This window comes from Polyodon spathula, chromosome 16 (assembly GCF_017654505.1).
Source record: "Polyodon spathula isolate WHYD16114869_AA chromosome 16, ASM1765450v1, whole genome shotgun sequence".
Taxonomy (NCBI): Eukaryota; Metazoa; Chordata; class Actinopteri; order Acipenseriformes; family Polyodontidae; genus Polyodon; species Polyodon spathula.
In genome coordinates, this window is record NC_054549.1 from 28,801,449 (window position 1) to 28,818,842 (window position 17,394).

The window sequence follows — 17,394 nt, forward strand, 5'->3', positions numbered from 1 at the left end:
GAGAGCAGAATGGAGTACTTTGTTGGTACGCTGCCTTGGTGCAGATCCTTCTTTCAAGTGCTCTCAGATACATCTTTCAATACTGTGAAAAGCTCACTTGTGCCCACAATAGAAACATGTCATGTTTAAAGTTTTGAATAGGGCAATATTATCTCTGGATGACAGGAAGAAATGAATCACATTTAATGAGAAATGTGGGAACTATTACTAACTATTACTAAGGAAACGTTGGATATATTCTGTTGCAGAAACAATATATTGTATTTATAGATATTAAATTACATACGTTGTTTATGGAATTATTAAAATTGTAGTTACTTGGTAACCGTGTCTATTTAAGTCAATTAACATTTTTATGAGGTATAACCCTTAAAAAAGAGAAAATAAATATAACAGAAGAGTAGCCCAGTAAATGCTTTGAATGCCCAGTTTATGAAATTGATGTTTGCACTTGGAGCTATAGCTTTTATAGTGAACTAATGATTTTAACACATAGTAAAACTTAAAATATAAATGTTTGCTTTCTTTTGGTCACATAGACTTGACCTAGACCCGCACCCAAAGGGCTTCTGAGAGCGGTACACTGTCGCAGACTGGTATAGTTTAGGGTTTCTCTCCCTATAAATGGTCGTTTGACTAGCCGCGTCATGTGACGGCGGTGGAAAGATGGCGCAGCTGCGGGTTTCAGGATAATCATCACCCGCTACAGCTGCGACAGACACGGGGGCATTATTGTACAGCAGCAGAGAACAAATTAACAATCGCCACAGAAAAAAAGGCTGCTGCAAGTACATACACCGGCTTTTACAGAACCGATCTTAAAGAACAATGGAAGAGGAATGTGCTGCAAGAGGGTTAAATAAATAAATAAATAAATAAATACATACATACATAAATACATACATACATACATACATAAATAAATAAATAACTAAAGTGTCTTCACTATTGCTTCAGCAGTGGATGCTGCAGCACTGAGAGCGCTGAGAACATTCCCATACACAGCTGGGGAGAGATTGCCGATAACAAACACATCGCACAACTGTACCTTACTTAGCAAGACAGACAACGAGGACCTGAGAACAGGGAGGAAATACACGGTGTTTTATTTTATTTTATTCATTTCGTTTATATTTTATTTGTATACAGTTCAACAAAATGAACACGGAGCTGTGAGATTAGTGTAACTTTGAATTTTTTTTTTTTTTTTTTTTTTTTTTTTTAACATAAAAACGGGTAAATCACTCTTTGATTTCTTGGGAATTTTACCAGGATCATGTGGACACCCACAGAAGAAGAGAAGATTGGTGTTGGTAAGTTTTATTGCATGTTTACTGATATTCACATCGTGCTATAGTTTTGATTGTCATTCTTGCATACGTGTTTGGATTTAACAATTACAATTTTAAATATAATTCTACAGTGTCTAATATGTATACACACTTGTATTACAATAACGTTTCTTAAATTGTTTCATCACTGAATTACACACACACACACACACACACACACACACACATATATATATATATATATATATATATATATATATATATATATATATATATATATATATATATATATATATACATATTGTTGACATTACTTTACAGAACTTCTGTTTTGCAAAATGTTATTGAAGAAATCGGTTTTGCGAATAAGTATTTATTATTATTTAGTATTATTATTATTTTATGATGATAGTGTGGCAAAAAAAGTATCTTGGGTCGAACCAGTTAATTATATGCAAATGTTTACCGTTCTCAAAGATATTTGCAAAACCAAAATGTTTAAACAATGACGAGATGAGATGATAGCATGGCTCTGAGTGTCAAGTTCTGCCATTTCGAATAAACGTGACATCTACTAATGTGAAATACCAGCGTTTACAGTTTCCATGAAATGTATTTCTGAGTTGTGCACTGTAGAAGTACAGAGGCTCGTTACAGAGAAATATGCCTCTATTCTTGAAATACAGTACCGTACAGCGAGAAAGATCTGTGTTCATAATGTACCGACGAGTTTGATTCTGTGCAGTGTTGTTTGAGAACTGCTCGTTAGGGGGTGCAGGAAACTCATCTCGCTACAACAGGTGGGTTAAGAAAATACAGTATGAATAGACCCATCTAACTCCTTGTAAACCGAACGCACTAAAGCCTGTACTGTGCTACTGTTTCCGTTATCAATGCTTCATTGTATAATTATAAGCGTACACGGGTTACCATTTAAAAGGATGCCTTATGTGATATTTACTAGTCAGGGATGTATTGAGGCTGGGTGCCAGAAGATGAACAACAAGATACTTCATTAAATTACAATTTTGATGCAGTCTTTTTTTGTTTGTTATATATTTAAATAAAATTAGTATACGCTAGTTATCAAATTTTGACGAAAGAGTGTCTATTTTATTTAAACCTTATTCTGATACAACTCTGAGGATAAATATTAAAACGTGTATCTGTATTTGTGTAATTGAGCCAACAATAACATTTTTTAACAACACTACAGAATGCAGCAGTATATATTTTTGTGCACTCGTGTAATTTCGATTTTGCAATGCATGTGTAGTAAAAAGCACATTGAAAAGTGTGAGTGTATTGTCATACAGTATAGTTTTTTGTTAGATTTTGAAAATTCCGAATACAATGTGAGCACTACAAATTGCTGGTACTGTGTAGAATACTGTGAGAGGACCTGGGTGAAAAATGTAAGATTTCCCATTACCAATTATTCCATCTCCTTATAGTTCTGCACATACCAGTTCAATCATTTAAGAAAAGTATATTTCACGTGTGTGCAGTGTGTTCTCTGATCAATCCTTCAAATTACAGAAACAACAATTGAGTGATATAACCTATATCTGATAAGCTTAAAAAAAAAAAAAAAAATCAGAAAAAAAAACTGTCCTGGATCTTGTGAAGATGTGATTTAAAAGATACCATATTTTAAAATGGAAGAAACCACTGTCAATATCTATCTATCTATCTATCTATCTATCTATCTATCTATCTATCTATATCTATCTATCTATCTATATATATATATATATATATATATATATATATATATATATATATATATATGTGTGTGTGTGTGTGTGTGTGTGTGTATGATATATATATCATATATATATTATATAGATATAATATATATATATATGTGATATATATATATATATATAGAAAGATCTTTCTAAAAGATTTGCTTTTGCAGAGAGGCTGAAATCTTTTGAAAGTCTGATTTGAATGAATGAACTCAAAGCTAACAGAGGAGTGTGGTAGTGATTAACTCAGATGTATAGTCTCATACCAACCAGTGAGACAGGCAATAATAGTAATAATAATACATCTTACTAAATGGATATACCAGTGGTCTTCAGCAGAATGCTTTCCCATATTTGTACTTGTTTTATTACATGCTGAACTGAAAGTAAATATCAATTTTCTGAAAAGCAAAGGTTTGTTTTGAACATCAAAGAACATTATAAAAAGCTTCTGCCTTGTACAAATGATGCAAATACCTCTGTACTGAAGAAATACATTCCCAGGACATGATATGTGATTATTCTAGTAAAATAGGCTTAAAATTAATTAATAAATAAATACAATGAAGTCTTGGACAAGTGAATTCTTTCTTTGATTAGGGCCTGTCAGTTTGCATTTGCATTTTGCTGTTATGCTTTTTTTTTTTTTTTTAGAGTTAAGGAGCGGCAGTATTTAGATTCGCCGCTGTTTAGATCATTAAAATGAACCCTGTGATTGTCTCTTTTACATAATCTTGTTAGACAAAAGTCAAATATCGCCTCTGCTGGATCTAGAAATAAATAAGCCAGTCTCAGTTGCTTATTTATTTGGCTTGATATCTGACAGGTTTCATATGGACACTCATTTGGGTCACTTCCTCCATCAAAGCGATTTGGAGAGATTCATTTCTTTCCCGGTACACCTGGGTTTGGTTTCATTCTGCTATTGCTGGAAATGCTGCACTGATGAAATCTTTTTCAAATCAGGCCAGGTGGCAGATGGAAACTTTGCTTGAGTTGCCAGGTCTCAAATTTCTAGACTTTGATCTTGTGCAGAATTGCTTTGGCTAATTTTTATTTATTTTGTTTTTGATGTATTATGGTGGATGATTGTGTGTATAAAAATAAATAAATAAATAAATATTGGAAACATTTTACTGTCTGCTAAAAAAGCTGATGAAAATCTGTCTATTTTCTTAATGTTTCAGTAAACAGACCCATTGTGAATTGATTGTAAGTACAGCCATTAGTAGCAGGTCCTCATTAATTGTGCCTTGCATGACTGGATTCGGATGCAAGATGGAAACTAATATAACAGTTTAAAATCCAAGCTGCTGATCAATTAAATAGTGTTTAATTCTGTATCCATCTATCATTGTTAGCTTCATGTTTCTCAAATGGATACTGTATGTCTTGCAACTGGCTGCTGCAGAATTTCAATACTGATTTAATGTTATAAAATAAACATACTTTTACTTCAGTGTGTACATGTAAACTGATCTGTGACCCAATGTAACCCCCACATAAACAGATAGGTGACTTTTTGTTTGCGTGGAATGATGTTTAAGATATTCTGCAGAAGGCTGCCCCAGTTTTTGCCAGTTATGTTGGTGCTGTGGACTGCCGGCCATTTGAAACACAGCTTTAACAGAACTCATTAAGTCCCCAAACAGCTGTCAGGCAGACGTAGCATTTGGTCACTGCAATTCAGACTGTATTCACCTCCTGGGTGCCAAAAGTATAAATCCAATACACTCTGACTAATCACTTTGCCCAGAGCCCTCCCTTTGTAAAATAATAACAAAGCTTATCCCTAGTGCTACCGCAGGCAAATGTATTAATCCTAGTTACCAACTAACAGTTGCCAAGCGTATGTGTATATATATACAGTGCTCACCCGTTATAACGCGCCTCGTTATAGTGTGGAATCGGTTATAATATGATAGGGTTGTTGCTCCGAAAGCCATTGCAGTAACCCTTTTATGGTTGTTATAAGGCGGAACACAAAGAGCATGGTCTTGTAACTATGGCTCCCCACTATAGCGTTATAAAGGGTGAGCACTGTGTGTGTGTGTGTCTGTCTAATAATAATAATATATATATATATATATATATATATATATATATATATATATATATATATATATACACACTCACACACTCACACACATTCACACACATTTGGTTTAGACATCAATATTGTCCTCCCCTTTGAGATATTAGTTTACTTGAATATTAGTTGAATACTTTTTGAGGACCATATTTATTAACTCCTGGAGTAAAATCCAAAAGGAAGAGTGCTTAAAGCACAAAACCAACCAAATAAGTGAAGTAAGTAGTACATCTCAGCTTTGCTTTATCAAAGATGCACACATTATGGTAATATGTTTTTCATTTTTAATTCTATAGCTTTTATTTATTTTTTTCATAGCTATGATGGACCAACACATTGGTGAATGATTTTGTTCATTACCAGTCAAAGCAGTCATTATCGACAGTACAGTCACAGGGAAAGAAGCAGTAACCGAGCTTGTAGGAGTGTTGGAGTGGGTGTTTCAGTTCTTGAAAAATAGCAGTAAAGCCCTTTTACTATAATATGTTTGACCTTGAATTATATTGCTTTGTTGTTTCTAGTTTTCTATGATCAACAGGTTTTTACATTCTATTAAAAAATGAGTTAATTAAAGGCAAATTAATTAGAGTAAACTAATGCTCTTAATAGTTGAGATTTTAAACATTTTAAATTTATCCAAACATATAATTTTTTTTTAGAATTGTGTCTACATTTTTAAACGTATTAGAAAAATGTGAAATATAGGTGTTGGTCTTGGTGTGCATACAGTAATAGTAAGGGTTATTAATTTAACAGTCAGTATTTCAGTGAACCTTTGAAAAGTCTGAATCTCAGGCCTACCTGCAAGTGCTGCACATAATATTTGCAGAGAAGTGAAAGCTGAGGATAAGAGTTAGTCACCAGAACTTATGAATGATCCCCTGCTATGTAAATGTGCAGCTTGAAATGTGGGGCTGGGATCCAAGTAGTGTTAGCAGAAAGATTTGAAAGGGGTACTGTGTTCTTTCTCTTTCCTGGCAGATCAATATTTTGTTCCTTGATGCTTCCTGTAATAATACTGTGCAGGATGTTGTGCCGTTATTTGCGGACTGCCTTGACCTAATGGAGTTCTAAAATGGAATTGCTTCTCAAGATAGGGGACGTTGGGTTGACGTGATATTCAGAGACTTAGTCATGCACTCCAGGTTGTGATATAAACTGGTGCATGCAGTAAAACAGATAACTAGAAAAATACCTTTTTAGGTACAGATTATTTGACTCTTGTATAGAATACATTACATCATGTGAAATTGTGGTTCAAACTGGCCTGCAAGTTGAAATCTAATGGGTTGAAAGTTGGTTTCTACAATGTTACAAAAGCAATAATAATGCAAAATAAATTCCTGATTTTCAGTGACATATAATTGCAATAATACCCATCATATATACCCAAATTAAGACCTGTCTGGCAATTCCCATTGGATATTTTTGCTTGAATATAAAACCATATGAAATAAATGAGTTTTGGCTTTTGCATGTATTTCGTCTACCCTTTCTGTCCCAGTATTACTTTGAATGATAACCACATTATCTTGTTGTCTCTAACATTTTTGACTGATGGGGGAAATTACACTGCTGTAGTTGAGGATTTAAAAGAGGAAACTCTTTATTTTTTCATTCTAGCTGATAACACCATCACCATGGGCTTAGCCTGTGTTGAGACATTAAGTATGTCATTTTAATGGATGATAATGCATGTACATAATATGCACACGGTATGCTGTGCGCCTTGGTGAAAAAATAATAATTCTACTTCCACAAATTGACTCATCTTAAAGGGCAGATCTGTAAATGCATGTAGTGTGCACTGCTGGGGTCTGTTCCGCGTCATCATTGAGGTCATTGAGAGCTGGATGAGTGCAGCCATCTACATTTTCATAATATCTAATATTGTACCTGTTTAATATCCTATTATGTGTCCTTTGTCATTCTCAATGATTGTTTCCTCTTGGATCATTATTTACCAGAATCTTTTAAAATTGCTTATGAAATTTCTAAAGGAAAGTGGTTTGAAATATGTCCACTAGGTGTGTGCAGCTGTTATTTCTGTCCTCTCGGAAACTGTGATTTTGTATCCATTTACCAACTAACAGTTGCCAAGCATCACGTGTGCATGTTATCGACTACAGTAGGTGATTTTTCAATATTGCAGCCTCCAGTCTTTCTGTACAGTCAGCTGCCGCCTCTGGATAACTGGGTGTAAACAACCCCTGCCCAACCCCCACAACACACACCCAGACACACACACACTGGAACATTAAACAGCACCAGGCTTGCAGTAAACAGAATTGCTTTTCATTGGGGTAAAAGTGTTTGCATTCCAGTCTTCAAGTGGGAGGTAACTCAGGGGTGTTTTCCAAATCATTCAGAACTTTCTGGCACATTGCTAAACCAGCTATTCACACAGCCACTTAATGAATGGGGCTTTGTGATGCACTGGGGTGGGTTTGATTCAATGGCAGTCTCTGGTTCTTTTCGGAAATTTTTGTTGATTTAAACTAGGAAAAAAAAAAAAAAAAAAAAAAAAGCCTAAAAATTAACACCCAGTTTTGCTGAGTTACACAGTTTACAGCAGGCTTAATGTTGTGAAGTTACATTCATTATATACAGTTCAAATCATAAAACATGGATTATTACAATATTGTGCCAGTATGCATAATTTCTGTGTGGAGTGGCAGGCTGTAATCAGGTAAATTAAAATCCAACAAAATGAATTAATTCCTTCTTGGTATATCCAACAGTCAAAGCATGATTCTTTTCCTTAAACCAGGATATCCCTTCAAATGTATTGGGACCAAACATATTACAACTAAATAAGTTTACCTTTTAAAGGGGGTAGTGGAACCAAATTGTTTTTAATGTATTTATAGAAGTTCAGTCAGTCATTATGAATGTAAGTACTTTTTTTGAATTGATGGTTCTGCTTTTTTTGAATTGATGATTGTTCTTTTTTTAATTCATTAGATTATTTTTTTTATTTTGCATGCATTTTAGTTTGATTTTCTGACACCTTTTCGTTAATTGTTACTTTCTAGACTTTTAGTCCACTGTTTAGTGCTTCAATTGTAAGGTTTCCTTCCTATGGATAAAGGTTGCTGCATTGGTTATTAATTTGAAAACCTGGCAGGCAGATGTGGTTCAGGCAATACGCTTTGGAAATGGGCACTTTAATACAACTCTGGGCACAGCTAATCCAGGGCTGGATTACAGATAGGTCTTGTATGAGGGGCTCTTATGATAACGTTACCATAACAAATCCGGATTCCTGGCCCTGTTGGGTCATGTGGATGTTTACAGAGATGGAATTCAAGAGGATCCCTCACAGGAATGGGAATGCTTTAAGACAGGACTTAAGCCTTTGGTTTTTAATTTAGTACTCCTAGTAAATGTTAAACAATCAAAAGTTCAATTTTATACTGTCAAGTTTGATACACAACAGAGTTCTCTGATTCTTGGTCATGTTAGTGTACTGTAGACCCGTTAGTTTTAGCCTCACGACATATTTAATATGATTCAACGGTTTATATACACTTGTCCAGTACAAGCACTACTCATTCTCAAAATGAAGTGTCAATTTTACTTCAAATCTACAATCCTTTCTTCCTGAGGGGCCATTCCCTTTAAACTATGCCCTGTGAGATGATTTGTTCTTGTTCACAAAAACATCTAGTTCATCAAAGGCAATGGGCAAGTCCCACAGCAGCTGAAAACCACATAATGGCGGGCACAGTGCTCCAGTTTGTACTTTATGCATTAGCGGGGCTGAACTTTTGCAACACATACATAGCCCTGAATCTATCTGAATTCTAATTCGAGACAATAACGATATTGACTAAAAGGGAGTTTTTTTTTTAAAAAGAAAGAATGAAAACATAACATTTGCATTGGGAGCTGTTTGCTCTTTAATGATAGCAGCACAGCACACCAGAAGTACCTCATTGTCCCGTGCTGGTGGGTGTTGCTAGAAGCTGAAGTCAAGATTTCTGAGCACTATATATTACCAACCGAGTCTCTCACTATTCTATGTCCCCCAGAAGCAGTGGGAAACAGAACCCAGTGGACTCTACAGAATGCCCGAAGTAAGAACATATCAATTAATACAGTAGAATGTTTAAGCTTGTTTTTTCCTGTGCCCTCTGTAGAAGCCAGAATAATTAGTGCAATTGTTTGCTGGCACAGGTCTCCTGAATCGTAGTTATGAATGGGTGACTGCCCGTGGTCAGACCAGCGTGTTTTATTTTAATGAGGTGCCACATGATACAGTAAGTGAGAAACAGAGACTGAAGACAAACCCTTGGAGTCAAAGCAAAATCTGGAGGTGACAAACCTCTCTACACCCATTTCTGCTGTCCATGTTGCTTCAGTGTGAAATTCACTCCGTTTTTACCTTGAAGTATGTGATTTGAAGCCAGGTTAAGAGTTAAGAGTGTTTATTGGAGATGGTGGCCACCTGGAACATTGATGGCAGATCCCAAGTGATCAGCACCGTGTGGTGAAGTGGCTCACATCTATATCTATTATTTCAAAGCCTGTTTTTATATTTAAAAAATACGTATTTTTAACAGAAAGCCTTTTTTCTAAATTAGCATTGCTGTGTATTACAATTACCTTTCTTCTGCTTTCCTCTATTAATTATTATTTTGAACATTCAGTCATTCATTACTCCTTTCTCCATTGGATCCAATATCACAACTGAAGCAACAGGTAATTTGAATTTAGGTTTAATTGTTATGTGTTATTTAGAGCTGCAACATACAAATAACTATAGCTTTATTACTTGCAAGTAAATTGGCTTCAAACTGGTCACTTATTTAAAGCTGTTGGGTGAAAATGCTACCGAGATCCTGCCCAGAACACAGCCGACAGCTCCAATGATTATTATAATGCCAAATAACATCTCTTCATTTCTCAAGGTACACTATAGGTGCTCATTTAGCTTGAACAAAACTGTAAACATAACACTCAACATAAACGATTAACATTCCTCGGAAGTCCTCTTTAGTTTTCTTCATTAACAGGGATAATGTTCTGTTTTCTTATTGTAGCCGTGGCTGTGCACAGTAAAAATAACTAATTAAAAGCATACAGCCACAAACTTTGTGTCTCTTCAGTAGTGTTTGGCACTGCAGGTCGGTTCTGCTCTTTGTCATTGCCTCCTGAATAGCTATACCAATCCGGTAGCATTGGCAAAGACAGATTATTACATATATGTGCTGATCATTCAAACAGAAGGATTAGTCTATGGTAAGGAGCTTAGGTGCTTGCCTTCCTGCCTATGTGTGTACATGAAAATGTATCGGTTTGCATTATATGCTCAGTCTGAGCAAGTTGCTTGTTAAAGCAAAATAACCCACCCACCCCACCCCTGAAGAAAATAACATACTGTTATATGAGTTCTGTTTTTATTTTCATTGTTTTCTATACATACTTGTGGAAGGGTGGTGGGTAATTCACTGACACAGGAGACACAGGTGGATTTGGCAACACCGCACAGGTGCCCAGTTTTATTTTGGGGTGCTCTTTTTCTTTTCACCCACAGATGGCGCTGTTGGTCCGTGGTCTGCTTACCAACAATGGTAAACAGAACCACGGGAATACCAAGCAATGGTACACAATACCGGCGCACTTGCAGGTGCTTCGAAACAATAATTCAAAACAGAAGGCACAAAGAAACAGGGAAAATAAACCAGTAACAAAACTACAAAGAAAAGGTGCTGCACTTGACAGCTATATCCCAGTCGCCGCTACCCGTGCGACCCGGATCACCGTCCTACACTGCCGGCTAACTAGCCTGCTCCGTTACAATACTCCGGGGTCTGCCCAAGGGTTCCCCGCTCTCACTGTCTCGCTGTGAAACTTCCCGGCTGATTCTCGGTCCTGGACCAGAGCTTCTGCACTCTCGACGCGTCTAAGTGGGCAGACCTGAGGAAACAACAGAGCGTTAACTTATAGGGCTAACAATCTCCCCAAGACCCGCCTCTCAGCCATTCAGAGAGGGGGAAAGTCCACACACCCACTTTCCCACCTCCCTGTGTCACTGCCATGACTCCCAGGCGGTTGTTGGACGACTGTCGCACTCTTCCTGCAGCACTGTGAACACGCCAGCAGAGTCAGCACAGATCTCCCCCTGCTACAATACTTAATATTCAGTCTAAGATACTGCTTCTGAAAAGACTCCTAATACTGCATCAGACCACTAAGGGGGTGCAGATGTAACTGAGTGCAGAGTATACTGACTATAACCACCCGTATTTGAGCCGTTAGCAAATCATTATTTGCTTGTTGATTACACTATCACAACGACTGTAAGACAACTTTTAATGCATTGAACAGTAACAGAGCGGATGTTATTTATTCTGGACTGACTCAATTATTCATGATAGCCCACTTCTGTATGTATGTGAATTTTTATATAATTTATTATAAACAGTTTATATCTGTAGAAACATGGTTGCTTTTTACATGCTGTCCCTAATATTGAAATCCAGGTCAGTACTGAAATGGTGTAAAGCATTATATCTAAATACTGTACAATACAACAGGTCTGTGTAAATCAATGCTCTATCAGTTACATTTTTTATTGTTTTCTTCAAATGGGGCTTTCCATGCATCCTGTCGATACAGGATTTCTCAAGAACAGGTGTTTTATTTGATCTGTGTGGAATAAGGTTGATGCCTGAAGGGTTAACTTTGTACAAACTGCATTCTGTGTTAGAAGTTGCAATGTTCAAATAAAATAATGCTTTGATAGTTTGATTCCAAGGGAAATTATTTTACATTTTTTCTTGCCACCATCCATCTTAATATTTCTGCGGGAATAGTGCTGTTCATAAATCAATACTACAATGGTTTCTACAGTATCAGACTATTGTGCCTTACAGATAGTCCATTTGCATTTTGTTGCTGTCTGACAGCCAGTCCACATTGGTATCTGTTTCAGAAGCTAAACAAGGATGGGCCTAGTTAGTAAAGGCTTTTCTTTTTAATAAGGTTGCTGTGGATGGTTAAATGTCACATGATGTCAAGACAGGGGTCATCATGAATATACATAGTCCACCATTTTCATAATCAAGCAGACTGATCAGTATAATTAGTGACAGAGCCACCAAAAAATATTGATACTGTGATAATGGATTGTTCCAGCACTACCCAGATCCAGCACAATAGATACAATACCTAGATGCCTGAGTAAATTTCATTGCATCACATGCTGCTGATACTGCACTCAATATGCAGGTTCACATTGCTAGCAGTTTTTGCAATGAAGATAGTTAGTATGCCGGTGAGAATAGTCAATACTTTCCTATCCTGGGTGTTTGTATTTGGCCCCTATATACTATTTGGTTTTCATCCCTCTGGTCTTAATTGTGTACAAGCAGTACAGTATGACCCATTAAATATTCTATTGGAACCATTAGCCATTCAGTACAATTTCATTGCACATATAGTTGAGTTATACATGGATCCCTAAAAGGATAGTGACTTGGTTTGTTTGAAGGGTCATCAAGTTGAATTGTATCGATTTGAAGGCCTTTGACCCCATATATTATGACTGCTTCAATAATTTCAATAATTTATACCAGAAGTATCAAATGTAATTTATTTATGCTATTATACAAGAAAATATTTAGTCAAAATTTTAATAAATAAAACCTATTCCATTTTACAGAAGAGTATTTCTCAAGAAAGTAATTTGGTTTATTTGTTTTGCCTCCTGTGTTAACCAGTGCAAGATTGTACAATGTAGTCAACTATTGAAGTTATATAATTTTGAAAAAAAAAATTCAGCCATGAAAAATCTAAATTAATTTTAGAATGGTTATTGTAATGTATTTTTTTCAAGCCTATTTAGTTTCCTCTGTTGAGTGGAAACAAAAACAAATCGGTTTCTAATTTCTACATCTAATGACTAAATATAATCCAAAAAATGCAGTTTAATTGCTAAAGTGCATAAGGACCTGAGGAGGTTCTTCCAGCTTGAATACATGATAAACTGGAAGTAGCATAGTAAAGGACAGGATATGTGTGTATGCATTGCTGGATAATGGAGGTGGAAATAGGTCTGAATTCACTTGGCAAAATGTATCTAAAATATCCCAACTGGTGCAGCTTGAACCATTCCTTATTTTGATCCTTAAAGCCCCCCCTTGCTGGAGATGAGCTGTGTTAGTGCAGTGGATGTAGGTTCAGACTGAATAGTGAGACTTTCCTGCGATGCTTAGAATAAGTGTGGTGGTTGTTATGGTGATTTTTCTCTGAAAGATACAGCTGGGTGTATATGTGAAAGAGGAATTCTGGAGCTCCCAGTGACGAAGCAAGGAGAATGACTCTGACATCTATACAACCCACTGCATCTTCTCTTGTCGTCTCCATAACAACCTAAGAATATACTGCAAAGTGCAAGTGATTTTACACAGTTTGTTTCTGCTGTTATTGGAATCAATCTCTCTCTCTCTCTCTCTCTCTCTCTCTCTCTCTCTCTCTCTCTCTCTCTCTCTCTCTCTCTCACTAGCCTCCAGAAACCTCATTAAATTCTGTAATTTGAACTTAACGTATTATTTTAATATTGAATTTTTTTTTTTTTTTATTTCTTTTACCTGTAGTAGGCTATTGCATTGTGCATGTCTTTCTGGATGCCTACTTACAGTTCTGGTGGTTAATTTACTTTCAAAGTATACAACGTCAAATTTGGAAGGCATGTGAGTGGGAGGCATCCAGTTGGTTTGTGAACAGGAATGTGAGACAACTGGGGTAAGCATTCAATTGATGGACTCCTGGCCCATTTAAATAGGGCATCATTTCAAAGTCTTTTCAAACATGCAGTTTTATGAACTGTTTGCAGCTGCACCACCACCCCTTCCATCCTGACATTGCAGATACAGTTTGGGGCGGGGAGAAACCTGCATACAAAACCCATTAATGTAAGACAAATTCATCTCTGTTTGCTTCTTGACCAGCTTTGATCTCTGATCTCCTGGAGTGGAAGCTGGTTGTGAACTGTTACATTGCTCTGTAATTGTTTCCTGTAATGTGACCTCTCTCCCCTTTTGTTATTGATAGAAGCTAAATGACTTTGCTAGTGACAGCAGCCAGTCTCCCCCTGTCCCATTTCTAATGAATCTGTTCTGTCTTTTCTATTTAACATTTACAGTGTGTGAACAAAGGAGTGGCTGTCATGTGCTGGTTTTGATTCTACATAAAGGCTACTAAAACTAGATTTTTCATTAGCCAAGTTGCAGTTAAATTGTTCTATATCTGAATGTACTACAGTTACTTATTATGTGAAGCGTTAAGCGAGGTTATTTAAGGTCTGAGCCTTTTTAAATCAGATATGATAATAATTACATTTAACTGCAATGAGCAACATTGCCAGCAAACACTCTCTGTTTTATATTCAGCACTGCTGAGCTTTCTGTCACAACAATTGGAGCAGCCTCAGTCTTTACCAAAGCACAAGTCACTGCATAGAGGATCGCATCAGAAGTGTTTAAACTGAACAGAAAAAGAATAGCAGCGCTCCATTCTGTTTCTTTGCTGCATACTGATCTGGCTGCAGGGTTGCAACATTCAGAGCCACTTTGTCTGAAAAAGAGCACTAAGGACTTGGCTACACTCACTTGGCGTCAACACTGCCTATTGTGGTGAACATAAGCATGCACCCAGCTTCAAACCTAGAAACTTGAACCTGAACCAAAGCACCACTGGGAGTAGTGCATTAGTGTTCGCAAACGTTCTCACAGTCCCATTTTAATTTAAAGGAATTCTTGCTGCTGTATTGTCTTTGTGCCGTGACATCTGCCCTCTTAGATATTTGGGGCTAGATGTAGTAGAAGCCCCGAGAAGGGATTAGATCTTGATGGATTCCTTTTACAAACAGAGACGTAATACAGTTCATCTGTATTTGTGATGTTTGATGATGAGTGACTGATTTGATGATGAGTGACTGATTCATTCTGTGACATGGTTGTATATAGTTATTGTATTTGTAGTAACTGAATTCCTGTAAAGCAGTGGTCTCCAACCTTGGTCCTGGAGAGGTACTGGGTCTTCTGGTTTTTGTTTTAACCGAGCTCTCAGTTACTTCATTGCACCAATTATTAATTCGTGAAGATTAACAGGTGTTCCAGATCTTTAGCCATTGATGACATCGACACCTATCAAACCTGAGGATTTGGGGCTCTCCAGATCCAGGGTTGGAGACCCCTGCTGTAAAGGCATTGGTTTTATTGAAGTTTGTTACACACAGTAGCAGCATGTCTCTGTTCTGTAATAAAGAACATGTTCTATCCAATTTGCTTGTAAAAACAATGGCCTGGCAGTCTGTGAAGTTAATATGGTCCCCAGAATTTGTATAAATGCAGTCAATGTAAAAACAAAACTGATATCTTGACATAAGAAAGCTTTTTTAATACTTTAAAAAGCAAGTAGTTCTGAAAGGGACTTTTTTAAGGTATTGAAATTGACTAAAGGTTTGCAGCAACTGCTAATGAAGAGAAATTGTTGTCTTCCCTCATGACTGCCTTTTACACCCTCTACACATTGCAATATTTGTAAGACAACAACCGTCAAGGGTTTGCTTTTGTTACAGTGGCAAGTATGAGTTTAACTTGTTTAATGATTTGTGTTAGACCCTGACAGATGAGGCCTCTTTATTAGAATGTATAACATCAGTGTTGAAGCCATTACAGAATAATGTTGCATTCAGTGTTGGGGAGTCATGCATTACTGTAATTTGATTTAAAATGATCAGCAACTTGCAACTGCATATAATAATAATGTAATGGTTCCTTTTCTGACAGGTAACGAAATGTGGTAACACATTATATTTTACATGTATGTGAAAAAATATTGTAGTTTGTTACATTTTTTAAATAAAATTGAAATCGACACGACAATGCAAGTCAAACCTTACATTTCACATGAGTGCGCTTTTTAATCATAGAAAACATTTTATAAGTAACTTGAACTTGGGCAACTGTTTAAGAGCTGAAAACAATTCAGAAGGTCTAATTAAGCAAATTATCATTTCAATTCTAGTTAAGTATTTGAGAGCTCAGTTGGAATGAAAACCAGCAGACACAGGAGTCACCAGGACGGGGGTTTGGAACCATTGGGTGAGATAACAGGATCTTCAAATGATATTTTGAGCTGCAGTTTACTGTAAATGACACAAACGTTCATAAAGAATACAGTATGTGAGAGCTGTGTACAGGGAGCTGAATGATTGGATGATCTCTGGCTTGACCGCTTAGTTCAGCTTTGGTTCTACTTGGCACATTTATGATGGGTTGACCAACCTTCAAGAGCTGTCTAGATATGAGATCAACTTTTCTTTTCTTTAGTCTTTCAAAAGGGCTTCTACAGTTGACTATTACACTAAAGAAGCACATTTGCCTACTTAGTTTCTGTTTTGCATTAAGGGCCTATGTTTCAAATGGAACTGTACAATTGTTGTACAAACTTATACTGAATAGCTGACATGGAACTGGAGATAATGTGTAACAAAAGTTCTGAAAATCTGTGAAACAACTTACTGTTGCTGCATAATGTTGCACATTTTGTTTTAAGCACAGCTGAGATACGTGGGTGATCATTGAACCCAAATCAGTTTCACTGCCTACAGCTCAACCTGTCTCTCTAGGACAATTTTGCTCGTTCTTCTGATCGTCACACCTGTGTAGATAAAAGTGCCTCATGATCATAAATATGGTTGAATGGGAGAGCACCATAACATGTGGCTGAAAAAGGACTTTTATTTTTGTAACCATAAGGGACACAGAAATGTGACTTGAAACAGATCAAATGATGGGGTTCATCAGAGAGACTGACGGGTGACCAATATAGAACAAAAATGCCTGAATTCATTAATAATTCCGGAAATTGCTGTGCACGCTCCGAGCGCTTGCGAAGTTTCAGTGATGTCAGTTTGACTACCCTACAGACAAGGAAGGCACAATGGTTGGTGCCTTATACTTACTGTGTTATCATTAATTTAAAACTTTTGGTAATATGTTAAATGAAGAAACTATACTTACCCTTTTAACTTCCATTTTGTGGACTGCTTTGCTGGAACAGGGCTTATTTCTATCTGGGGGGGGATAAAGAGGTGTTTATTATTATTATTATTATTATTATTATTATTATTATTATTATTATTATTATTATTATTATTTTTATTATTATTATTTTTCTAGCAGATGCCCTTTGTCTCTCTTATTCCCGGAACAGACCAACTTTTCAGCTCCCTTTTCTTGCAGAA

At 36.4% G+C, this 17,394-nt stretch overlaps 1 protein-coding gene across 4 annotated transcripts in view; it reads left to right on the forward strand.

The window, feature by feature from the left end:
* The first annotated feature begins 641 nt into the window (after positions 1–641).
* Positions 642–17,394, forward strand: part of LOC121329019 (dedicator of cytokinesis protein 3-like) — a 212,002-nt gene continuing 195,249 nt past the window's right edge. For 3 of the 4 annotated variants that reach the window (XM_041274211.1, XM_041274212.1, XM_041274213.1), the window contains exon 1: positions 642–1,313. In XM_041274211.1, coding sequence (XP_041130145.1) covers positions 1,277–1,313 — 37 coding nt within the window. In that variant the 5' untranslated portion in view covers positions 642–1,276. The remainder of the gene's footprint in view (positions 1,314–17,394) is intronic. The other variant, XM_041274210.1, reaches the window with a different exon arrangement.